This window comes from Mustela nigripes, chromosome 6 (assembly GCF_022355385.1).
Source record: "Mustela nigripes isolate SB6536 chromosome 6, MUSNIG.SB6536, whole genome shotgun sequence".
Classification (NCBI taxonomy): Eukaryota; Metazoa; Chordata; class Mammalia; order Carnivora; family Mustelidae; genus Mustela; species Mustela nigripes.
The window spans coordinates 137,043,631-137,070,653 of record NC_081562.1 but is presented as its reverse complement, the minus strand read 5'-3'; the positions used below and the strand labels follow the sequence as shown (position 1 = coordinate 137,070,653).

The 27,023-nt window shown below is 38.0% G+C and overlaps 1 protein-coding gene across 1 annotated transcript; it reads left to right on the top strand.

Annotated features, from left to right (window-relative positions):
* The first annotated feature begins 682 nt into the window (after window positions 1-682).
* Window positions 683-27,023, top strand: SEC61A2 (SEC61 translocon subunit alpha 2). Its single transcript, XM_059404320.1, has 12 exons — window positions 683-811; window positions 2,896-2,963; window positions 4,029-4,094; window positions 10,464-10,542; window positions 13,837-13,968; window positions 14,091-14,200; window positions 19,413-19,566; window positions 20,530-20,690; window positions 21,039-21,236; window positions 23,119-23,310; window positions 23,679-23,755; window positions 26,736-27,023. The coding sequence occupies exons 1-12, from the start codon at window positions 805-807 to the stop codon at window positions 26,920-26,922; spliced, it is 1,431 nt and encodes a 476-aa protein (XP_059260303.1). The 5' UTR covers window positions 683-804; the 3' UTR covers window positions 26,923-27,023.

The following is a 27,023-nucleotide window of genomic DNA, read 5'->3' as shown; positions in this document are numbered from 1 at the left end:
AATTGCCCAAAGCCATTCAGAAGAAGAGATTAAAATGCAGGCTGATTTCTTTTTCCTTTCTTTCTTTCTTTTTTTTAGATTAACATACAATGTATTATTTGCTTCAGGAGTACAGGTCGCAGGCTGATTTCTAAGACTGATTTTCAAGACTGATTTCCCTTATGCCACGCTGTCCAAGAAGGGATAAGGGGGGACAAAACGCGGATCTTCGTCTATCAGAGAAGCTGAAGAAGGAGCACACGTAATAGTGGGGAGTTCATAGGCTATTAATTATAGACAGATTATCACAAGATTTTTGACAACTTCCACGAAGTTCCGATAAGGCAGGAGCAAAACAAAAGGGCTGTTAGGGTCACATTCAGGGATGCAACTCTGGCCCGCGACCCTCGGGCGGCCGCTTTGGCCGGGTCCTGACCCGGGAGGCCTGGACCGGACTAGGAGGTCGAGGAAACGGGTATTGCTTGACAGTGAGCTCAGAGAAGAGCTCAGACAGGATAAAGCCTGGCCGCTGCAATCCTGCCAAGGCTCCTGAACTCGGCTGCAGAGCTGGAGCACGCCCACTGGCGCGCTGGCGGTGACCATGGCAACGCGCGGACGTCCGCCGCGCCGGCTGCCAACTGCCGGGCGCTCGCCGGGGGGGCGGGGCCGGGCGGGGCGGGCGAGCGGGTCACGTGGCGCGGGGCGGAGCCTGCGCGGGGCCGGCCAGGAGCGCGTCGGCAGCGGGCGGCGAGACCCGAGCCGTGGGACCCGAGCGAAGGCAGTGCAGAGGCCGCCGTGCCCCGCCGGGCCGCCCCAGCCGCCGCCATGGGCAGTGAGTAGCGGCGGCGCAGCACTCGCTGGGCTGCCGGCCTCCACGGGCTGCGGGCGGTAGGGCGGGCGCCCGGCCGGGGTCGCCCAGCCCGGGGGCCGGAGGGAGAGGCGCGGGCCGTGCCGGGCCGCTGCGGAGGGCGCGGGCCGGGGGCCTCCTCCGAGGCTCCTTCGGCGGTGCGGCCTTTCCCGAGCCGCCTGCGGGGCCCGGGGCCCGGAGGCCCGGGGTTTGCGCTCGCTAGGTGGCGGGGAGCGGAGGACGGAGAGGGGAAGCCATTGGTTTTGGGGGCGGGGAGTTAGGGAACCGAGCGAAACCTGGACCACTTCTAATTTTTCAGGAGCTTAGGAAGCTCACATTTTTATTTCCAAGTCACCCTTCCTTGGCACGTTAGTGTGATGAATAAAGCTCTCTGACTTGTTGGATTTTTTTTTTTTTTAAAGTGATGCATGGCATGTATTTTAGGGGAGGAAGAAAGTGCGATTGGCAGCATAGCGTTTTCCCTGAAATTTTCATTTCAGTTATTTTCTAGCGTTGACTGAAAACTCACTGTGTGTGAGGTTGTATAAGCCTTAGGGACAAGGCCTTGAATTATGGGGATCTTTGAGGGTTATCTTCTGAACATTCAACGGCCCATGCATTCACGCATATACTTACATAGCTGTTGCCGATGTTCGTTGGATGAATGGTTAAGTGCAAACCTGAGCGGTGCATCCACTGGCCAACTAGTGAACATTTAGGAAGGAAATAGAGGAGACCCCTGACCTTGAATTTACATTTTAATCGGTGACCTTCTGCAACGCAAGAATAGACAAGTGGCCGACAGAAGCATTGCTTGAACAGGAGCTCTCCAACACCAGTGATGGGACAAGGCCAAGAAACCTGGGAGGGTGATTTGGATTGAGGTGGGAAGGAAAGAGGGATAAAGGAGTCTAGGAAGTTTTCTGATGTGGTTGATCATTTGTGTTGCATTAGAGAAGAAAGCTTCTATAATTCACATTTTCCAAATAGTCCAAAATGGCACTTGGGCAACGAGTATCTGCCTCTGGGAATTTCTGAGTTCTGTCAAATGTCAGTGACTGCCTTCGTTTTGAGAAGTTTCATGAGAAGATTATATAGTCAGCTTTTAGCTCACTATGAAAGTGTAATTAGTTAGGTCAGTTTAAAAACAATTTCTTGATGTTAGGATACAGACTGCAGTCTCTGTAGAAGATGATGATCATAACTAATAGTGCCTTCTTGTGTTTCTGCACATTACAGACACTGGCAAAGACTGAGAGAATATCATCTTCATTCTCCAGTTCTTTGGCAGGAATTGACTTAAGCTGTGCCAGAATATAGTGTCTATCCTTAAAGAACCTTGGTTTATCTTACTTTGATATGTTATAAGTTGTCTGGAAAAGCCGTGCTTTCTCATGAAATGTCATGGTCATTTTCTGGGCTGATTATCATCCATACACAAGTACTTTGAGATCGTTATGTGGGAGAGCAACCAAGCAATGAAGGTTGGTGTAAGTGAAATGAAATAGAGATTGTATACTTAAAAAACAAAACAAAACAAAACACACAAAACTCTCTGTGTAGAAGGTGAATCCATAATCTTTCTCACTTATGCATTTCAGCATCTTTTAATCTAAATTAAGTCACTTCTGCAGTTTCAGCACATTTCCTCTTGCATTTTTCCTCTGATACATCTTATTTTCTTCTATAGTACATTGTCGTGTGGGTAATGTAGTAGACTGCATTCTCTCGTTCTTTCTTTCTTTCTTGATGTAGTGATGCTTATGAAAGTATTCCTTTTCTGTATAAATAAAAGGGCTGGATACCAACATGAGGAAGCAAAATCATGGCACAAGGGTATTTGTATTTGCTTCTATGGAGTAAACCCTTAAAACTTTTGGATACTTTTGTCCCTTAATTATTTCTCTTCCCTGATATATTTGAAATGGAGAGTACTGTGATTATTTTGGAGGTGGGAATGGGATGAATCTTCATTAAAAGTTAGAGGATGTTTGTATTTGTTTCTGTAAAAAGGTACATCTCTTTTTAAAAACTTTGTAACAGAGATATTCTTTTTTTTCTTTTTACAGTCAAATTTTTAGAAGTTATCAAACCTTTCTGTGCAGTTCTACCAGAAATTCAGAAACCTGAAAGGAAAGTAAGTATAACATATTGGTAATATAGAGGGTAGCTAAATGACTTACTCTACTGAACTAGCAAGATTGATTAACTGTCCCCAATCCTTTTCTGGTATACTTGGAGAAATAGAACTGCTCTTCCTTGCAAGAGGCGGAAAGTAAGTAACACTAGTTTAAACCAGTTTAGATGGGTTATCCTCTGTTTTTTAAAAAGTCTGTTCTTTAAGTTGGGATATTTCCAAACCAAGTGTTTCTTTGGCCTATGTGTTAGATAAGATATTCTATCTCTAGGGACCCACTGCACTATGAATGACTCAGTCTGCTGGGTCACTTTTGATGAGTACAGTTGTTTTACCTAAATGATGTACAGTTGTGCAAGTATATGTCTCCCATTTCTTGGTCATTCAATACATAGAAGAATCACAGAAATGCACCCAGAAAATAATATGACTGCATCAAATTATTCTTGAATCCTTGTGCACTTTTGGAACACAGGTTTTTAAATTCAGTAATACTGTTAGTCCCAAACTGGCCAATTCCCTGACAGTCCTCTTCTGTGCTTTCGATATCTCACAAAACTAACAGAAATAGGTGTGTGAAACTTTTGTTAAACTTACTGTTCCATTTAGAAGTGTATTTCTTTCTTTTTTTTTTTTAATTGCTTTGTGGTTTTAAAAATAGTTGTTTCAGTTACATGTTAGGCATCTCGAGAAGCTCTAGCTTTTCATATTCCATAAGATATTCATATACTATTATCCTGGGCAGTCCCTGCTTTGCACAATGCTGGTTAACTGAAGTACACGCATACTGGATCTGTGTCTTGCTTTTTATCCTTTTTGGTTTCAGTTAATGTAGTTCAGGGTGTTGAGGCCTGCCTGTATTTAATTTACTTAATTCTCGGAGAAGTAAAGAAGGTATGTTTAAAAAGTTGAGCTGTTTGCTTTAGCTGATACTAACTAGGTGAGAGTATTTTAATAGTAAATAATTGGAGCCTGTCATGATGCAGAATGTTATGCTTTAATGTGGAATTTTGCTTTGTATTTGCTGTTTCTTGGTTTTGATTGATCATTCTTATTTTGTTGTAGATCCAGTTTAGAGAGAAGGTACTATGGACTGCCATAACTCTCTTCATTTTCTTAGTATGTTGTCAGGTATGTAACCAAAACCAAAATATTAATTAAATGTCTATGCTGTTGTTGGAGGGTTTTGATTGGCTATAATTTGAGAAAATTTATTTTAGTTTAAATAATAGATAAATATAAATAGATAAAATAGATTAAATAGATAAAATAAAGCCTGAAATATTTTGAGCATTGTTATTTTTAATCTGAGTTGATGGTGAAAATGGTTATCTTGTCCTACTGTGTATTCTTTTTTTTTAAATTAGTGGGTTTGAACATTTTTATTCTTTTTTTCTTAGTGTGCATTTAATGATCTTTACCCATTTTTTTCTTGAGTTTTTTTTGTATAAAGACAGATTTTTGTATATAAAAGCATTAAACGTTCGACATATACATTGCAAATTTTTTTTCTATTTTGTTGGCCTTTAATCATGTTGTAAATAGCATATATTAATTTAAAAGTCTCAAAAAGTCAAATTCTAGAACCCCAGTGATACTCTGTATTTATAAATAGATAAAATTCATTGATCCTTTTTATTAGTATTTTGCAGAGATTAAGTTCACAGAATGAGGGTAAAATGTGACCTGTCCCCATCACAAGATTGTTGAGAGGATTAAACTAGATGCTTTAGGTGCAAGTTTTTTTGAGGATGGGGCACCGGGGTGGCTCAGTGGGTTAAAGCCTCTGCCTTTGGCTAGGGTCATGATCTCAGGGACCTGTGGTTGAGCCCTGCATGGGGCTTTCTGCTCAGCAGGGAGCCTGCTTCTTCCTCTCTCTCTGCCTGCCTCTCTGCACTACTTGTGATTTTTCTCTCTGTCAAATAAATAAATAAAATCTTAAAAAAAAAATTTTAAAAAGAGCTATTGAAAATACATAAAACGAAGTAAAAAAATTTATATTAGGAAGCAGTAGAGCAGATTAAGTCCATAGTCTGGGGAAAAGCCAAATGTATTTTTTTTTGAAGAGTGAAATAATTTGGTCATCAAGATATTTTACTGCTGGGACGCCTGGGTGGCTCAGTTGGTTGAGCAGCTGCCTTCAGCTCAGGTCATCATCCCAGCGTCATGGGATCGAGTCCCATATCGGTCTCCTTGCTCCACAGGCTGCCACTCTGTCTGCCTGTGCTTGCTCTCACTCGCTCTCTCTCTGACAAATAAATAAATAAAATCTTAAAAGAAAAAAAAAAGATATTTTACTGCTGTACTTAGTTTAAAATTGTTTTCAGTGGTCAGAGAGAGAGCGCCCTTTTTTTTTTTTTTAAAGATTTTATTTACTTATTTGAGAGAGAGGGAGAGTGAGAAAGTTTGAGTGGAGGGAGGGTCAGAGGAAGAAGCGGACCCCCTGCTAAGCAGGGAGCCCCATGCCAGATTGGGGACTCGATCTGGAAATCTGGGATCATGACCTGAGCCAAAGGCAGTGGCTTAACCAACTGAGCCACCCAGGCGCCTGACAACTTTTTTTAAATACGGAGAAGTAGAGAGAAAAGAAGAATAATCATCCATATTTTTGCCAGCTACTTTTAACATCTTAGAAATTCCCCTCCCCTCCATAAAAAAATTAGATTTATAAAGGTATAATTTATGTATGGTAAAATACACTTATTTTTTAAGTGTACATTTTGAAGAGTTTTGACAAATGTAGACACCCACATACCTGCTACCTCAGGGGATACAGAACATTCTGTCACTCCAGAAAGTTCTGTGTAATCTCTTAGTCAGTCTCCAACTCACCCCCAGTGTCAGGCAAGCACTGATCTGCTTTCTGTTCCTATAATTTGATTTGTTTTTTTTAGAATTTCATCTAAGTGGGATCATGCAGTATCATTCCTTAGCTCTGGCTTTATCATGAGTATTTTGAGATTTGTCCCTGTGTTTGGTAGAGCAGTAATTCATCCTTCTTATTTCTGAGGAGTGTTCTACTAGATGACTGTACAAAATTTGTTCATCTGTTCACCTGCTGTTGGACATTTGGGTTGTTTCCAAGTTTTGTCTATGATAAAGTTGCTGTGACCATTCCTGGGCAAGACTTCCTGTGAATATTTGTTTTCATTTCTCTTGTGTAAATACCTAGGAGTAGAATTGGTGGGTTGTATGGTAATTACATGTCCAGCTTTATAAGAAATTGTCAAACTTTTTTCTAAGTGATTGCCCCATTTTTTATTTTCATCAGGCAGGTATAGGAGTTCCAGTTTCTCCCCTTCCTTGCCTGCCCTTCCTGTTGTTGAGCATTTTAGTATTAGTCACTCTAATGGGTGTTGTTTTAATTTGCATTTCCCTAGTAAATGATATTGAGCAATTTTTTCATGTACTTATAGGGCATTTGTTTATCTTATGTGAAGTGTCTTTTCCCAATCTTCTGCTCATTAAAAATTTTTATTATTGTCTCATTGAATTATACGCATTTTTAAAAGATTTTTAAAAATTTTAGAGAGAGATAGAGGGTGAGCACAAGCAGGGAGGGCGGGGGGGTGGGGTGGGCCAGGGAGGGAGGAACAGAGGGAGAAGGAGAAGCAGACTCCCTGCTGAGCAGAGAGCCTGATGTGGGGCTTGATCCTAGCACCCTGAGATCATGACCTGAGCTGAAGGTAGATGCTTAACTGAGCCACCCAGGTGCCCTGAATTACATGCCTTTTAAAATATTTTCTGGATACAGGTCCTTTGTCATGTAAATGTACTATGACTATGTTTTCCTAGTATATGGCTTGCCTTTTCATTTTCTTAATATCTTGTAAAGAGCAAAAATCCTTCCTTTGGAAGTTTAGCAACTTTTTTCTTTGATGGTTCATGGTTTTTGTTTTCTTATCTTCTAAGGTTGAGAAGACTTTTTCCTGTATTCTAAATATTTTATAGTCTTGGCTTCTATATTTTGGTCTGTGATGTAGTCCAAGTTAATTTTTGTGTATGGTGTAAGTAAGGTTTGGGTTCATTTTTTTCTGTTTGGATAGCCAGAAAATGCTCTTCTTTCTCCATTTAATTACTTTGGCATCTTTTGCTGAAAATCAGTTAATGGTATAAGTGTGGATTTATTTTTGTACTCTGTTCTTTTCCATTCATGTATATTCCATTGTTATGGTCACACTGTTTGATTACCGTAGCTTTATATGAAGTCCTGTAATCAGGTCGTAAAAGTCTTTCAACTTTGTTTTCTCTTTTCATAATGGTTTTTGATTATTCTACGTTTTTCATATTTCTGTATAGATTTCAGAATCACCTTGTCAGTTTCTATAGCTGGGATTATGATTTGTATTGCTTTGAATTTATAGGTAAATTTAGAAAAAAATTACCTTCTTGACAATATTGAATTTTCTAATCCAAGGGTCAGCAAACATTGTTCTGTGAAGGGCTCGGTAGTAAATATTTTAAGCTTGGCTGTTAGAACCCAAGACCCGTAGGAATTGTGTTGCTCAAAAAGTGTGGTATTTCTCATGACTGTTTCATGCAATAAATTAATTTATGCATTTTATGTTACTTTATTTTTTTTTCCTGCAGTATAATTGCATAGTTGCCACAGTGTGTTTTATATCTTTCTCATATTTAGGCAGTTCTGCCCAGGGCTGGTAACTTCTTGAATCTCTTTCCATTGAATTCCAGACAGGTTTATTTTCCCCTCCTAGCCACAGTTAAGGGGCTTGGGGTCTCCAGTTTCACCGAGTTTTATTTAGTTGGAGGGAATGGTGAGAGGTGAGATAAGCAGTGATAAGTGCAATAATTACTAGGTGGGCATGGCTGTCTCCTCTCCCGAGTGGTTCTCATCAGGTGATTGAACAGGCTGTTCCATTCCTGACCTCAGATCATTCCCTCATTCCCAACTCATGGTGACCCTGTAATTGTCACCAGAAGAAAGCCCCATTGCTCACTTCTCTGTTTCATCCCAGCTGCTGTTTCTAGTCCCTTTAACCAAAGACAAAAAGATAAGGCTATCTGTGCAGCCTGCTCCTCTCCAGGTTTGGAATGTTGTGGGAATTGTGAGGATTTTGTTGCCTTCCCATTGTGATGGCTGGAGCAGCTTCATGCTGGGCTCTCTGCTTCTCAGTTGTCTGCACTTTTCTCACCCCCATTACCGCCAGTGCTTCAGTTCATGATCCCTTTTCTTCTTACGCTACTTCATGGATTTTTTATTCTTTTTCCTTAGTTTTTTTGTTTTGTTTTAAAGTAGTCTCCATATCCAGCATGGAACTCAGTGTGGGACTTGATTTCACGACCCTAAGTTAATTTCAGGACCTGAGCTGAGATTGAGTCAGATGCTCAACTGACTGAGCTACCTGGGCACCCCTCTTTTTTGTTAGCTTTTTTCACTCTTGTTAGCTTCTACTATTTTACATGTTTAAAAAAGTGTGTTTTCTTATGCATGGGGGAGTTGCTGCTCAACTATTGTTGTATGTAAACCCATAGCTATTGATTTTACTGAGAGGAATAAGATCAGACATTGAGTTTAATAATCCAGTTGTCTTCAAGAAAGGAGGGAATGCCATTACTTAGGGCAGGTTGGCTGACTTTTTCTTGTTCATTGTCCCACAAATCATCTAATTGTGGAGGTAATGGCCATCTCTATCAGGTGCAATTAAGCAAAGTAATTTGACTGATTGACCTCTCTCCCACTTATGGAAGATTGTGATGTGGACTGTCCTGTAGTGTTAATTGGTTCTTATACACTAACTTCCTTCCTCCCAATCTCTCACATTACCTGAAGAGTATCTGCAGCATTAGGGGACATAAAATATCCATACTTCTTGCTTCACCAGCTTTGCTACCCAGCTAATAAATCCAGATGCCCAGAAAGGGTAAGGTTGATCATATGGATTGTTCAGAATTGTTGGCAGCATCTTTTGCAATTAAAAAAAAAAAAAGTCAGCTTTGTGTAAAGAAGGTTTTTGAAACTGGAAATGTATTTTTCTTTGTGTCTGATCCCTGCATGGTAAGGGAAGAGGTATGACCAGGAGCTGTATCCTGAACATCGGTCATATAATAGGAAACATTCTGAGGTGAAGAGTTTCTTTTTCTTTTTCTTTTTTTTTGCTGATGAAAATGTAGTATGTACTTATTATAAAAAAATCTGATAAATGCTGAGAAGAATAAAGAAAAAGCCTTAATCCTACCTCCTACAGATAATTACTTTTCAGGATTTTAAATATTTACACTTAGTTTTATCTTTTACACATATTTTTACAGTATCAGACTTCCATTTATATAATTCTGTACCTTTCTTTTTATAGCAGGGTTTCTCAACAATGGCACTGAATTTTAGGCCTGGTTAATTCTTTATTGTGGGGTCATTGTAGGATGGTCAGCAGCATCCCTGACCGCTACCCACGAGGTGCAGTAGCATTTCCCTTCAAGTTGTGACACCCAAAGATGTCTTTGGATAGTGCCAGATATCCTTTGGGGGGCAGAATTGCCCCAGTTTGATAACCATGGTGTCATACTTGGTATTAAAACATAAGCACTTCTTTATGCTGTTACAAGCTTCTTTAAGATTCTTTTTAGTGGCTGCATAATATTCACACACACACATATATAAAAAAACCTTGAGTCTAACATTGGACTGTGACTGTGGCTGTCATTAGCACCCATAGCTTAGCAAAATTATTCTATGACTGGGTGGATATATCCTATAATTTACTGATAGGGGTATTTTTTAATTGTAAAAAAAAAAATAAAATTTACCATCTTAGCCATTTTCTTTTTTTTAAAAGATTTTATTTATTTATTTATTTGACAGAGAGAAAGAGAGAGATCACAAGTAGGCAGAGAGGCAGGATGAGAGGGGGGAAGCAGGCTCCCTGCTGAGCAGAGAGCCCGATTTGGGGTTCGATCTCAGGACCCTGCGATCATGATCTGGGTTGAAGGCAGAGGCTTTAACCCACTGAGCCACCCAGGCACCCCCATCTTAGTCATTTTTAAGCATATAGTTCAGTAGTGTTAAGTGTATTCACATTGTTATGCAACAAATCTTCATCCTGATAGGTGTTTTTACTAGTAGATTTGTGTAAGTAGTGATTTCTGTTTTTATTTTTGTTAAAAAAAACTTTCCTTTTAGGACACCGGGGTGGCTCAGTTGGTTAAGCCACTGCCTTTGGCTCAAGTCATGATTCCCAGGCTCCTGGGATCAAGCCCTACATCTGGCTCCTTGCTCAGTGGACCGTCTGCTTCTCCTTCTCCCTCTGCCTGCTGCTCTGCCTACTTGTGCTCTCTCTGTGTCAAAATAAGTAAATAAAATCTTTAAAAAAAAACCTGAAACTTTCCTCTTAGGGTTCACTTGTTTTGTTTGTTACAGAACATGAGAAGTAGTGTTTTTTTTTTCTTCTAAGTATTGCAAACATTAAATAATTGAGTTGTGAATTAAGTTCCAACTTAATTTATGTAATGCATTTTTTAAAACTGTTTTATGTAATATTATAGATACCACTGTTTGGAATAATGTCATCAGATTCTGCAGATCCCTTCTACTGGATGAGAGTTATTCTTGCATCTAACAGAGGTATGTACTTCTTTTTTTGTTGTTGTTTGTTTGTTTGTTTGCCTTCATACTGGGCATTAGTACTGACATCAAGTAGATGTGAAAATGTGGAAACAACTATTTTTTTTTTTTTTAAGATTTTATTTATTTGACAGAGAGAGATCACAAGTAGACAGAGAGGCAGGCAGAGAGAGAGAGAGGGAAGCAGGCTCCCTGCTGAGCAGAGAGCCCGATGCGGGCCTCGATCCCAGGACCCTGAGATCATGACCTGAGCCGAAGGCAGCGGCTTAACCCACTGAGCCACCCAGGCGCCCTGGAAACAACTATTTTGATGTCTACAGGGGTGGGGAGCGTATGGTAAAAGAAACCCGTTGCCAAGGAGAAGGGACCAACATGTAAATACTTTAAAAAGTCTGTATATATTATAATAATAGAAGTATGTACAGAGTATAGATGTACAACAGAGAATGGAGTGATAGCGCTGTCAGGAGCTTTGGTCCTCCATCCTTTTATGGGTCATATTTTCTTTGAGACTCTAATTAAATTTTTTTTGGTACAGTATTACTTTATTTAATTTAAATTCAATTAGCAAAGGTATAGTGCATCATTAGTTTTTGATAAAATGTTCAATGACTCATTAGTTGAATCTAACTCTATTAAATTTATGTATACTTTCCCAAGAAAAATTCATATATACTCACACGCACAGATTTTGCATAAAATTTTTTGAGCTTCATGACCCTCTGAAGTCTGGTCCTTGCGTTTCGCATGGGCCGGAAAGACCCTGATCTGCAGTGTCAGAGGAGACAATACTGGTAGCATTTGAATTGGAGTTCAGTATGTGAAGGAAGCGATGGGAGAGGGAAGGCTGATCTAAAAGCCCTTGTATGTAAAGCAGTGGCTAAAGAGATAGGTAGATACTGGATCATGAGGGCTTTGTTGGTAATTTTTTTAGATTAAAATAGAAATAATGGTTAATCATTTAAAAAAAAATGCACCAAAATTTGTATGCAGTTTTATATAAAGCTTTGGCTTAGAGACAAAGTAGGGAGGGTACTTCAAGTATGATTCCAGGCCATTAGTGTCCTCTTCTGTCACACATTTAAGTTTTTTCCCCAATTTTGTATCATTTTAACCAGTGCTACCATGAATGCATAACTGTAATGCTAACTCCTATCATTTTTTAATAAAATTAATTTCTAGAAGTTTTACTGTGCAAGATACAAAAACCTAAATTTTTGATAAATAATGCTAAATTATCTTCCAAAAAATTTGTACTATTTTATACACTTAGCAGTTGTATATGAGAATGACATTTTTCTTCCATCAGTGGATATTATTAGTCCTTTAGTCTTTGGAAGTTGGACAGGTAAAAATTGGTACTTTGTATTTATATGTTGGTCAGCTTGAGCATCATCTTATATTTTTATTGAATATTTGATTTTTTTCTGAGTGGACTTGTTATAAGTAATAGAAAATTACTGACCAGTTTAAACACAAAAATGGAATTTATTAGAAAGATACTGATCATTTTTTGCAATCCGTAGAGGGAGTAGAACAACTAAGCCTGGGCTGGGAGAGAAAACCAAGGCAGCTTTGGATCAGCAGCAGGGACCAGGAACCTTTTCTTTGGGATTTAGCTCCCCAAATTCCTGGGTTCTTTGCTTCTTAGCTCAAAATTCCAAACTGTACGATTTACACCGGGCTCAGTGAGCTTTGATTAGAGTTTCAGAGTTACGTAGTTCAGATTTGTCAGTATTTCCTGAGAAAGAACGTTATTGAGTGCAGCCAAATTGTGTTCTTTTTCCTTTTTAAATTTTGTTTACTATTGGTTTCTTCATTTTTAATTGATTTGTAAGAACTCTTTGTATATTAAAGATATGAACTCTGTCATTTGTGCTCAAATATTTTTCTTTTAACTTTTATGCAGCTTTTTTTTTTTTTTTAAACTTTTATGCAGTGTTTTACCACATGGAATTTTTGTAGTTGTATCTAGAGATACAACCATAGCATGTGTCTTTTCCATTGTGGGTTCTCAATTTTTTTGTCATGCTTAGAAAGGCTTTTTCTCTTCCAAGATGATAAGCATACTCACTTGTAGTATTTTTGTTGTTTTTCTCATATGGTTAAATTTTCTATATATCGGGCCTTTATTTTGATGTAAGTCATGAGGTAAGAAATAGAGGTGTGATTTTTTTATAAATGGCCAGGCATTTGGTAAGGTCACTTTATCCTTCCCCTACTGATTTGGGGTACCATATTTCCTATATGAAATTGTCATTAAAATTTGATTATGTTTATTCTCAAACTAGATCCATTTGAAAGTTATAAATTTTGTGATTTTATTTAATAAAAATGTTTACCTTCCTATTTCTGTATCTACTGGTTTTAACAATAAGAAATGTTACCTTTTACTGTTGAAGTATTTGACAAGAAGTGAAGAATCCTAGAATGGAATCTTTTCTCATATTAAGGGCACCTTTTCAACATTTATAAAAGCCAGGATTTAAGGTTGTGGTATGATAGAAAGACCAGTGAAAATGTATTCCTGATGCTATAGAATTAATCATTTTATATGTTAACTTATACACTTGGCATATTTGGTTTTTTTATTTTTCACTATAAGTACAGTATATGTTTTCTGTAAAGAAAAACTTAAAAAATCAAGAGAGGCAAAAAGAAGAAAATAATCTCACTGGGTAAAAATAACCACATCTTGACAACCAGACTAAAATACAGAAAACCATTTTTCCACTCAAGTATTAACTGGAATGAAACTGTAATACTAGTTTCCAAATTTTTTATTTTGCTATCCACTATGGCATGAACATTTTTCATGCCACTAAATGTTCTACAACAGTTATTTAGATGACTCTCCATGTGTTTTTAGAATTTGAATTAGAAGAGTCACAGATAGTCTTAAATGTCATTTTTTATTAACTTGGTATTTAATTCTCAGGCTTGGTATGTATTTCTTATTTTGCATTAAAATAAAATGTTCAGTGTAGGTTTTAAAAATAATGATTTGGACAGATATTCTGGGAGATATCTTTCAAAGGATTTCTCTAACATTTTAAGTTTAGAATTTATTGAAATTTACCTATTTTGGAAATAGTAATTTTGATTCAATGAGTTGTTGCAAGGTTGTGTTAATAAATGAAGTAAATGAATGTGTTAATAAATTAATGCTTAAAGAATGAAAATCTGCCTGTTAACATTTGAGCATGTGTTTTAATAGACATAATTAAGGATTGTAACACTTGTAATCCTCATTGGGTATAGGAAAGATTTACTTTTTTTCCTTCTCCTTTACAGGAACTTTAATGGAATTGGGTATCTCCCCAATTGTAACATCTGGTTTGATTATGCAGTTGTTAGCTGGAGCCAAAATCATTGAAGTTGGAGATACACCCAAAGATAGAGCTCTATTCAATGGAGCCCAGAAACGTGAGCTATTAATACAATTAGAGTCTTTTCCAAATTTTAAGAATTTTGCGGTAAAGATGCTTTCCTAGTCTTTTTTGTCTTTGGTTGTAAGCATGTACTCCTTTTCCCCCAATTTTTGTCAGTATTTGGTATGATCATTACCATTGGGCAAGCCATTGTGTATGTCATGACGGGCATGTATGGGGATCCTGCTGAAATGGGTGCTGGCATCTGTCTCCTTATCATTATTCAGGTAAGAAATCCAATTTTTCATCTGCAAGTAACAAAACAGTTTGACCCCTTTTTTTCCTTTCTAACAGTTCTTTAAGTGGTTGCTACATTAATTTTCCTCCTCTGAATTATTTAATTATAAGATTTTGATTATTGAAGTGACATATAAATTGTGTTGATATAAAAAATTAAAATTTATCTTAATAGCCTCATAGCTGCATAGTATAAGGAATTATGGATCAACTATATTTCACCAATTTTTAGATGCACATTTTTTACTTTTTGATGTCTTTGAAATCAGGATTTTTTTAAAAAAGATTTTTATTTATTTGGGAGTGAGAGCAGGAGCAGGGGGAGGGGCAGAAGGAGAGGGATAAGCAGAAGCAGATTCCCCGTTGAGCAGGGAGCTGAGGCAGGGCTCGATTCCAGGACCCCAGCAACATGACCTGAGCTGAAGTCAAACACTTAAGCAACTGAGCCACCCAGGCTCCCCTAGGGTGTTTTTTCTTACAGCTGATGGTGCCCCACATTTGCTGTCAGCCAGGCAGCAGTTGTGATAGTAGTCACTGTGCGCATATGTGTATCAGCTGGTTGGAGCTGGTCACATGTTCATTGCATTGTTTGGTTGTGTGCATTGTTGGTGCAACATGTTTTTGAGATTAGTTGCTGTTTGAAATGCCTGCAAGAGTGTCTGGTTTGTTATGGAACAGTCACTGTGTGTAGTAAAACACAGAACATGTTAGATGATAAAATCTGTGTTTAGGTTTAAAATAGCTTTTCTTATAAGTAGAAAATAAAAATCCTTTGTGATAAGTTATTGTGTCATAGTTTAATTGATGATATATTTTTTATTTCTTAGTGATGTATAAAATGATGGCATCACAAATAATATCTTATAGCCAGTAAAATACGTGAACTTGATGAACCTGTATACATATATTCCGTGGATTTTTAAAGTAGATCCTTTGGAATTGAACTTTTTTTTTTCTTTGGAATTGAACTTTTATTTATTTTATTTTTATATTTTTTTAAGATTTTATTTATTTTTTTGACAGAGAGAGAGAGAGGGATCACAAGCAGGCAGAGAGGCAGGCAGAGAGAGAGAGAAGGGGAAGCAGGCTCCCTGCTGAGTAGAGAGCCTGATGCGGGGCTCAATCTCAGGACCCTGAGATCATGACCTGAGTTGAAGGCAGAGGCTTAACCCACTGATCCACCCAGATGCCCCTGGAATTGAACTTTTAAAGACCAATATAAAATTATCCCTGTAATAAGTGTCTCAGAGTTGTCAAAGTTAGAAGATACTTCTCTAATGTACAGTCCTTAGAAGTCATTTAGAGAGGCTATCCACTAAGGGATTGTACTTAAGTTACATAGTAATTATTTATGGGATTTTGAAAAGAATTTTAATAAACACAACATCTAGAGTCCTGGTTATTTTAGAAATGCCTCAATCTATGGAATTAGGATTCACTTAGTAACATTTTTTTTTAATGGTCAGAGCATTAATTTCAGAAAAACATTATTAAATAAAACTAAAATACCAACTTATTAATATATACATTGAGAAATAGGACCATTTCAGATTGGCATGGTTGACCATTTTTTTTAATGAGAAACCTTTATAAGAAGCACAATAAGATCTTGTTGTGCATATGATTAGAACAAAGAGAATTAGGTTGTTCAAGTAGTTATCGGTGTCATTACAACAGGGAGGGCTCTTCTAACTGGATGGAAATATTTTGTCTTTTGACCAGGTAAGGAATTTTAATGTGTTAGCAGTCTTTGGTAGGTTTCTGAGCTCTAGTGTGTTCCCATAATGTCCTTATTTCTCCATTAAAAAAAAAACTGATTGGCAAATTTATAACCTTTGAGAATTAGAGGAAGCAGTGTTGCAGTGGCTTGGGAAAGAGGAGCCTCTGAAAACTGATTTATGTGTTTCGGTGCTTAGGATCTCTCCGTGTGCTTTTGCCATTGTTGAGGATACTGATGCGTCAGTTGTTGTCCTACTTTGTTTCCTTACAGCCTTTGCTTTATACAACTTGTAGTTCAGAATAGCTCCCAATTTTTAGGCGCCTGGGTGGCTCAGTGGGTTAAGCGCTGCCTTCGGCTCAGGTCATGATCTCGGGGTCCTGGGATCGAGTCCCGCGTTGGGCTCTTTGCTCAGCAGGGAACCTGCTTCTCTCTCTCTCTCTCTGCCTGCCTCTCTGTCTACTTGTGATTTCTCTCAGTCAAATAAATAAATAAAATCTTTAAAAAAAAAAAAGAATAGCTCCAATTTTTATCTTTATTTTTTAAAGACTTTATTTATTTGAGTGAGAGGGAAGGAGGGAGAGAGAACGTGAGCACAAGCAGGGGGAGGGGCAGAAGGAGAGGGCGGAGCAGACTCCGGCCAAGCAGGGATCATGACACCAGGACTGTGAGATCATGAAACCAGGACCCTGGGATCATGACGTGAGCCAGAGGCAGATACTTAACCAACTGAGCCACCCAGGCACCCCCAGGTGTTAAAAGACACTTGGAATTGGCACCTAGCTCTTAGAACATTATGCTCCAGTACAGTTTTTCTAGTATTTTAGTAAGGGTAATTTTGGATTCTTGAAGAACTTCATCTGACCAGTTCTGGGTTAAAGCATGGACTCCTGTGTAGTTGTTGCAAATTTGAATTTGAGATAAAACAGAGTTAAGCTATTTTAATTTTTACCCCCCAGTATCAGAAGTCAGGGAATAGTTATATTCCAGGAATGAAATAAATGGATATATACTTTTTTAAAAATAGAAAGTCTGGCATACAAATACTTGTGGTTAATTCTTTCAGTGTTAATGTATAGAGAAATGTGTTTGGTGATAGGTAGGTAGTGTGTCTTTAAAGGCATTGCTAACATTGAGAATGTATGGATGTGCTAAAGAGAGATAATTGGATCAGTGTGTTTCACCCAGAAACATAGGTTGTGAAAACTGTTTGCATGTTGTTAGGTAAGGTGTTTCTTGCCTTATTCTTGTTTCCTTCATGTGGTCATGTCTTTCAACTAGTGAGATTTGAAATCTAAACAGTGGATCTTGATTAAAATAACAGAATAGAAAATACCAGTGTGCATGGCACGCAGGAAAGGTAAGTATCATGTTGTACAATTGCGTGCATGTGTGTGCATGCACAAGCAGAATTAAAATGTAAAGAGTTATTTTTATGCCTGATTTAGAGATTTCTACCTGTTACACATTGCACAAGTACGTGCCCATAGCATTGAGTCTCTGTCAGTATGGTAGTCAATGAGATGCTCTAGCTTCTTGGTTTCTCAGCATCTCCCACCTCAGAGGTATAGTTCACATGCTTTTTATGGTCTTTTATCTCATTCTTTAGATTTTGGAAATGATTTCTCATTTAGACTTCTCTTTTCTCTGGTTAGAAAAATATGAGTTTGATTTTCACAGGACATACATAAATCACTCTGTAGTCCGATGGTTATTGGTCTGAACACGTGGTTTGGAGAATTACAGGTATTTCAGAGTGACTTTATGACTCTGAAAGATCATTTAATCAGAAGCCCACGATCATACTTTTTGGTGGGCTGGTAGTTTGAGGACAGCAGTTAGTCCCTGCACAAGGTTGGTTCTCTAATTGGGAGTATTTAATTACTTTTTACATAATTGTGGTCAAATTAAAATCTCAGTACTAAATCCTGACTTCTCTTTTGTCTTGTCAAAGTGTTAAGCTTGGTTTTCAAACAGTAAAGGATTCATGAGCATTCTTAGAAGTTTGAAGAATTGCACCCTTTTTCCAATCCTTTGAAAGTCAAACTAAAAGACTGCAATAGACAGTTTAGGCTCTGTACAACCACTAAAATGACAGTTAAGGGGAAAAAAAAACTGCTGAAGGTAAGCATGCTTAAAATGGTGTTCTGTAGTTTGCTCCTTTTGTAACGGGGGATGTCAGGTAAACCGAGTAAGAGGGTGGGAGGCTGCAGAGCTGGGCAGAAGGCAGGTGGCATTTCCTCACTTACGTAGGATGGGGTTTCTAAAATGGGGACAGGTGTGAGGTTGGAGGCCTAGAAGCATCTTTTCTTTCCCTCTTGATCAGGTTACTGCAGTGCAGGGAAGACATGACTGTGGAGGTCACTTGCAAGGCTATGGATTATTTTTAATTGGTGTATGCTTTTACAGAAATGTCTTCTCCAAGGAGAAAATTAAGAATTTTCAATTTCACATAAACTAAAGTTATTATGCTTTTATTTTTTAAAAAAAGGATGAGCTTAAGAACCTGGCAAATCCTTGTCTTTAAATTTACATTCAGTCTTTGTCATTGTATGTATGGAGTGCATTTTTGACATTGTTATAATCTCTATACATATTAATTTGTGCTCTTTTTGAGTTATTCTCTCTATATATTATAGGTGAGCCTTAACACCTATGGTTAAGGTTGGGGTGCTGATCCCGCTCATGCAGTTGTAAACCACATATAACTTTAGACTCCCTCAAAACTTAACTACTAACAGCCCACTATTTACCTGTAGCCTTGTCAATAGCATAGGTGGTTGATTAACACACATTTTATATGTTATATACCATATTTATACTATGTAGTAAGCTAGAGAAAAGATGTTATTAAGAAAATCAGAAGGAAGAGAAAATACATTTATAGTACTGCAGTGTATTTATTTAAAAAAAAACCAAGCCTGTGTATTTGTGGACTTGTGTAGTTCAGACCTGTGTTGTTCACTGGTAACTGTATATGTAATATAATTACTCAAGTATTATGCATAATACCTTAAAAGTGTATCAGCATGGTTTACACACTTTTCCTTTAGTGGCAGTATGCAATTGCGTCTTGTTATTCTACCATATTTCATTTGGTTTTTCACTTCCTTGGAACTACTTGGAATGTTTTCAGTGTTTTGCTGTCCTAAATTGAACAAGTTTGAACATTTTTGCTTTAGAGTGCTTTTAATAGGCCTTATTTAAACATTGTACAAAACACTATTCAAATGGTTTATAAAAAATACTTTAAAGGTCAAAATGTCTGCTTTATAATGTAATGATGTTTCCACCCATCTGATTTGCAGAAATGACTTCTGACAAAAGTGGGGTTTAAAAAGATGCAGAGAGTAATAACAGTGATATTGCAACAAGTGGGTTTTACTATTAAAAATGCCTGTACTTTGAAAATAGTCAATGGTGTTCACCTTCCCCTTTCTTGAGTTTATTCTTGCTTCAGCTTACTTGCATTTCTTTCCCCACAGTTGTTTGTTGCTGGTTTGATTGTGCTGCTGTTAGATGAGCTGCTACAGAAGGGTTACGGCTTGGGGTCTGGTATTTCCCTCTTTATTGCCACCAACATCTGTGAAACCATTGTCTGGAAGGCCTTTAGTCCCACTACTATTAACACTGGCAGAGGTACATTGCACAGTGACTGCAACTGCACGAGTTTTGCTGGATGTGTGCTGGAAAGTAACCTATCACGGAGCAGGACGTGCCTGTAAACATCCTGGTTTGCTGTCCCAGGGGACATCTGGTGCTAATTGCTCAAGAGTTAAGCAGCAGAGTTTGTGGAGTATGAAATAGTACTTCAGAAAGAATCATATCTAAATAGTAGCCTCTGCTCGTTGAAAATTTCAGTGGTTGCAAACAAGCTTTTAAAAATGTTATTTAAGCCATTGCCGCAGAAGTCATTGATTTGACCGATTTCCGCATTTCCAGGGGGAGGAAAAGGTAGTGGATTAAGATTTTTCAAATGAAAACACTATTATTTATTGTATCATCAGGGAGCACTAATACTTTTGCTGCCACTCTCCTTGGCTTTCAGTAGCAACTAAATTTTGAAATCCTTCATTCTGTCTTTCCCCTTGCCCATCTCCATTTGTCTTCGATGCCATCCAAGCTTCATAACAGTTAACGGCTAAACTGATCCCAGCCTTAAGAAAAGAGCAATGATGGCTTTATTAGTATTCTTGGTAAAATAAACTTAAAAGCCAGCTCGATAGAGTGACATAGATCTTTTGATTCTGACATCTTTATTCTGCTTTGCTGCCGCTTTCTCCCCTCCCTTTCTCTTCCCTAAAGTAAAGGAGAGGCAAATCATTATGACCTAAATATTTGCTTAGGCTTATTCTCCTTTAGCTGTTTTCGTCAAGAATAGTCTCTTGAGAAAACTTGAGATTGGTGCTAAAAAAGATACATTTGCCTCCATGATGTAAAGATTTTTAGAAGCCCCACACATGGCTGATTTATAGAGTAAACATTGATGAATGATTTTGATTCCTATTTTTGCCATGTACTGGAGTTTCAAGGTTATTTGTTTGATCTTAGGGAGAGCTCTGGAGAAAGAGTCTACAGTGAATTTGTCTCTTGATTTATCAGGTACCGAGTTTGAGGGTGCAGTCATAGCGCTCTTTCATTTACTGGCCACCAGGACAGACAAGGTCCGAGCTTTAAGGGAAGCTTTCTATCGTCAGAATTTACCCAATCTCATGAACCTCATCGCTACGGTCTTTGTGTTTGCCGTTGTTATATATTTTCAGGTACGTATACTTTCTTCACTGGAGTCAGGGGGATGTGGATTTTTATTTTGCTTTTAAAGAAAAGAATGCTATTTGAAATGTCAGTATCTGACAAGTCAGTGTTGCAGAGTCTAGTCAAGCAAATAATTCTGTTCTTTCAACTGAGGTGCAAAATATTGGTGGTGATGGCATAGAACAAGAGTTACATTTCAGCGTGTGTGTGTGTGTGTGTGTGTGTGTGTGTGTGTGTAGCAGGGAAAATGTTAGTGTTGCTTCTCACATTCCCCACTGTATTGTTCTGCCTGTCATCTGTGTTCTTTAGTTGAGATGTGCAGTAACTCTTACTTCCTCTTCATTTTCATTTTTTAGGGATTTCGTGTTGACTTGCCCATCAAGTCGGCCCGGTATCGAGGACAGTACAGTAGCTATCCCATCAAGCTCTTCTATACCTCGAACATTCCCATTATTCTCCAGTCGGCCTTAGTGTCAAACCTGTATGTTATTTCCCAGATGCTGTCTGTTCGATTTAGTGGCAACTTTTTAGTAAATTTACTAGGACAGTGGGCTGTGAGTATTTTGTTATTTATTCTAAGCATTCATATTTATTGTAATTTGCATTTCATGGTTATATTTTGTAACTGAAAGAGATGAGCCATAATTGAAGCAGTTGCTTCAGATTCACTTTTCAGATTCACTTACTTGTTGCAGAGTTTATCATTTCTTTGGAAAGATGTTTTACCCCCATTTTTCATGGCCTGAGTGGCAATAAACTAGTTGTGATTAACTGGGCTAGAGAGAGGCATGTGATTACTAGACCGGAGAGAGCACAGAGTTACTAGAAATAGAATCCAGGACTTTCTGACTTCCCTTTATAGATCCTGTCATCATAGCTTCTTCCAAAGCAGTCCAGCCCTGTTGTTACTGAAGTGTGAGTTATTGTCGGATTGAATTTTAATTGGTTTAAATTCTGTCATATGACAAAGGAGCATTTTTTTCCTCTTTTAAAACTATAAAATTAAAAGAGACCATGGTCTTTTATTCTTCTTCAGAATATGTAGTTGTACAACTTGTATTTTAACAACTGTTATTTTTTATAGTCACTGTTTCTGAAATGTGCTTATTCTATGCCTTTATCTTCATATGCTCCCTGTTACATTGTAAGTTACAGTGACAGATCTTTCTGCTTCTACAATAAAGGTCATTTTTTTTTTCTTTTTTTAAGTTAACAGGGTAAGACAGTAACTCTTGAGTGTTAGTTGAAGGAAGTAGGATTTCGTTTATCCACAGTACTCTTTCTCCACTCATGTAATGGAAATGTGATTACCTGTAATGAGGGAAGATGTGGTCCTTCCCTTTGTGAGCTAATAATCCATCAGAAATTATGACTGTAATAATTTAATAGCAGTAAATGTATTGAGTAGTTTGTGTATAGATTGTGTTGTGATCTTAACTAAGTTCCTTTTTAATGAGAGAATTACTGAGAAATTGAATTATGTCTATAAACAGTGCTTTTGATTGGGGATTAGTGATTTTAGGGGCACAGTAAAGAAATCATCTTGAAATGTATATTCAGGAACCAGACATTTTAATCATTGCAGGCAAAAATTGCTCTCCCACCCCTTATGCCTGAAAACTTAACACTGTTCCCGGTTCTGTTCGTATAAAAATTCTTAAATGTTGGTCTGGATAAAAATCCTATTTTAAATATTAAAGGACTATTTCTTTATACATTTCTTACAAAAAGTATAAAGTTTAGGCAGTTATTAGTCATCTGTCAATATTATTTTAGTATATGTGCTGCCGAAGCGAGCACATCTGTCAATATTATTGACCATTTGATTTTATTCTTCATAGAATACTTCGAAGTGAAAGAGTATGTTGCATACTCTTGTATAGTGCAGAAAGTTTCAGATTCTACATGTAATCAGAGATGGAATGTAAATGTCATCATATTCCTGTCTTTAGGAAAAGAAGGAAGGTTTTTTTTGTAAATGTATTATAATGTTGGTTTTTAAAAGATCATTCTTCTATTAATAATATATTCACAATGTCATTTATTTATTTATTTGTTTGTTTGTTTGTTTGACAGACAGAGATCACAAGTAGGCAGAGAGACAGGTTGGGGGGAGGGAGGGAAGCAGGCAGAGCCTGATGCGGGGCTCGATCCCAGGATCCTGGGATTGTGGCCTGAGCCGAAGGCAGAAGCTTTAACCGTCTGAGCTACCCAGGCGCCCCCACAATGTCTTTTATATAGTAGATGCTCACCATATAATTTTGAAGGAGTGAAGATATTAGACACAAAAGTAAATCTTTAAGTTATACAGAATTGTTAACTCTAGGGGCTTTGAGTTGAAAGCATTGCCATAATTTTTGAGGAGTTTGAAAAGTCATAAAAATGTATCTTGACCAGTTGGGTTCACCATCTTTCCTTTTTATTCTTGTTCTGTAGGATGTCAGTGGGGGAGGACCTGCTCGTTCTTACCCAGTAGGAGGGCTTTGTTACTATCTTTCTCCTCCTGAGTCCATGGGCGCCATATTTGAGGATCCTGTCCATGTGGTTGTTTATATCATCTTCATGTTGGGATCATGTGCATTCTTTTCTAAGACATGGATAGAGGTGTCTGGTTCCTCAGCCAAAGATGTAAGTATTTGTTGTATTTGAAAATAAACGTTTTTAATTTCAAAGTTGTAATTGAAACACTCTTAATTATTTTTATAATTTAAGCTTTTAAGTCATACATTCTTAACCCTTCCCAACAAATTCTTACTCCTTAGTATTTAATTTCTGTTTTAGGGGGATGATAAATAGAAGACTGAGAAACACTGGTTTAATGTGTGGGTGATAGGTGGTGTGCACCACTGAGCCTCAGATGTAATGGGAATGGTATGACAGTGCCTACTTAAGGGTCTTTATTTGATTTATTAGTGTGTGGAAAGCACTTTACACCTAGTAGATAGTAAACTGAAATATTTACAGTTCGATTTTCAAAGTTGTTCTTCTCTTGGCAGGTAGCTAAGCAGCTTAAAGAACAGCAAATGGTAATGAGGGGCCACAGAGATACCTCTATGGTTCATGAGCTTAATAGGTAAGGTCATGAAATTTAATCCTTGATGTGTGTATGTGTGTACATACATACACATGTATTTGGTTTTTCAATCTTTAATTTATTGTCAGATGTTATCCTGTTTGCATATGAATCATGTTTTTCTATTTCACACAGAAGAACCAAAATTTAACATAATACTGAATTGTTCTCTAAAATTGTTCCCCATCAAAATTGACATCTAAATTATTTTTTAAAATTGTGTTCCCTTCACTGCTCAGCCCAGTATTAAAATGTTCTTGATGGGAGGTCCTCATTGTCTGGCTGCACATAAAATCCCCTGGGAGCTTTTAAAAAGTCCTGATATTCCATCTCTAGGAATTGAGATTTATTTGGTCTAGGGTGGATCCTGTGCATTAGTTTATTTTTTGATACCAGCTTTATTGAGTTATAATTCACATACAAATGTATTTATTCATTTGAAGTATATGGTTTAGTATATGGTTTCTGTTTTTAGTATATTCAAAGTGTATAATCATTACAATGTAATATATTTTTATTTATCTTAAAGATTTTATTTATCAGAAAGTTTTTTTAGTATATTCAAAGTGTGTAATATTTACAATGTCATATATTTTTATTTATTTATTTATCTTGAAGATTTTATTTATTTATTTGTCAGAAAGAGTGAGCACAGGCAGACAGAGTGGCAGGCAGAGGCAGAGGGAGAAGCAGGCTCCCTGTTGAGCAAGGAGCCTGATGTGGGACTCGATCCCAGAATGCTGGGATCATGACTTAAGCCAAAGGCAGCTGCTTAACCAACTGTGAGCCACCCAGGCGTCCTCATTGCAATGTAATTTAAGACATTTTTGTCACTGGAGTGCCTGGCTGGCTCAGTCAGAGGAGTATGTAACTCTTGATCTCAGAGTTGTGAGTTTGAGCCCAACATAGGGTGTAGAGATTATGAAAAAACAAAAGACAAAAAACAAACCCAACCCCACAAACATAAAAAACAAACCAAAAACATTTTCATTACCTGGAAAGAAACCTTATACCTACTGGTTATTTCCCATTCCGAGCTTATTCCCCACCCCCGAGCCAACTTTTTACTTTTGATCTCAATGGATTTACCTATTCTGGACATTTCACGTAGTGTAAGGTTTTCAGAGTTCAGGCATTATTTGTGAGCAATATTCCATTATATGGATGTACTATACTGCATTTGTTCGTCCATTCATCAGTTGATGCAAATTTTGGTTGTTTCCAGTTTTTGACTATTATGAATAAGGCTTTTAAGAACGTATTTGAACATGGTTTGTGTGGACATGTTTTCATTCCTGTAGGAATGGAATTGTTGGGCCATCTGGCAACTCTGTGTTTAACATGTTGACCGGCAGGCTGTTTTCCAGCGTGGCCATACTGGTCTGCGTGCCCACCTGGATGAGGCTTCCAGTTCACATCCTTGCAAGCACGACTTACTTTTCGATTATAGCCACCTAGTGGGTATGAAGTGGTAGCTTTTTGTGGTTTTGATTTGCATTTCCCTGATGAGTAATTACATTGAATATCTTTTCATGCGTTTAGTTAGCTATTTGTGTATCTTGTTTGGAGAAATATCTTTTCAGATCTTTTGCTCATTTTTAATTGTGTTGTCTTTTTGTTACCGAGTTGTAAGATTCTTTTTTTTTTTTTTTTAAGATTTTATTTATTTATTTGACAGATCACAATAGGCAGAGAGGCAGGCAGAGAGAGAGGGAGAAGGAGGCTTCCTGCTGAGCAGAGAGCCCGACCCGGGGCTTGATCCCAGCATCCTGAGATCATGACCTGAGCCGAAAGCAGGGGCTGAGCCGCTGTAAGAATCTTAAAAAAATATTTTGGATATACCTCTTTTCAGGTTTATGATTTATAAATATCTTTCGCCATTCTTTGTCTTTTCACTTTCTTGGTGTCCTTTGATGCACAAATTATTAATTTTGATGAAGGTCAGTTTCTTTTGGTTGCTTTGTGCTGCTCTTAGGGTTTAAGAAACCATTGCCTAACCCAAGGTCACAAAGATTTATTCTTGTTTTCCATTAGGAATCTTGGCTCTTATATTAAGGTCTTTGAATTGCCTCGAGCTAATTTTTTTTGTGCTTAGTGTGAGATAGGGATCCAGATTTCTTTTTGTGCATGTGGATATCCAGTTGTTCCAGAACCATTGGTTGAAAGGCACTTGTATTTTTATGTAAACTTTTTATTTAGAATGTAGGTTGCAGAGAGTAGTAGAATGAACCTCCAGGTGCCCAACTTGTGTCCAGCTTCAGTGGTTAGCCTCAGTCTGCTTTCCTGTTTATCCACCATCTCCCTCAGTCTTTTCCCCCCATTCTTTAGAGTATTTTAAACACAATCCCATTGTTTTTAAGAGTTCTTCAGGCGATTCTAATGTGCAGCCAAGATTGAGTTCCTGTAAAGAGGGTCATTCATTCGCCTCTTGTCATGTAAATGTGATACATAGAAAGCATTTTGAAATTTAGTCTTCTTCTACAAGAGTGAGCTAAAGACGACCTATTTAAAATAGTGAATTTTTTTAAAGATTTTATTTATTTATTTGACAGAGAGAGAGATCACAAATAGGCAGAGAGGCAGGCAGAGAGAGAGAGAGGGAAGCAAGCTCCCTGCCGAGCAGAGAGCCTTATGCGGGGCTCAATCCCAGAACCCCGGGATCATGACCTGAGCTGAAGGCAGAGGCTTTAACCCACTGAGCCACCCAGGAGCCCCTAAAATAGTGAATATTTTAATACTTAAATCAACGTTGAGGATTCCAATCTTGTGCCATAAAAATCAAGTATTGCTTTTTTTGGCTATTGACTGGTTTCTGGAAATCCAGGTCACATCCTTCCCTGAGTCATAAAGTCTCCATCTGTATGTCAGCAGCACGTGGGACATGCACATCATCCCCGCAGATGGCCCCCTGCCGGTGTAGCGTGACGATGACGCCCCAGCGCCCTCTGCCCTGCACTGACTGACTTGTTCTGTCTTGCAGGTACATCCCCACGGCGGCAGCGTTTGGTGGCCTGTGCATCGGCGCCCTGTCAGTGTTGGCTGACTTCCTCGGGGCCATTGGCTCTGGCACCGGCATCCTGCTTGCCGTCACTATTATTTATCAGTATTTTGAAATTTTTGTCAAGGAACAGGCTGAAGTCGGTGGGATGGGTGCTTTGTTTTTCTAAATGTTCCAGTATTTCCTCCTGTGTGTGTGAAAGGGAAAATAATTTTGACACATTGTTTTTGTCAAATAATGCTGGTTCCCCTTTTCTTCCCTCATGGTTTG

Excerpts from the sequence above, each read along its gene's own strand:
- SEC61A2 (XM_059404320.1), top strand. Across the intron at positions 4,095-10,463 it reads TTTTCTTAGTATGTTGTCAG|ATACCACTGTTTGGAATAAT; the intron begins GTATGTAACCAA and ends GTAATATTATAG. Across the intron at positions 10,543-13,836 it reads TATTCTTGCATCTAACAGAG|GAACTTTAATGGAATTGGGT; the intron begins GTATGTACTTCT and ends TCTCCTTTACAG.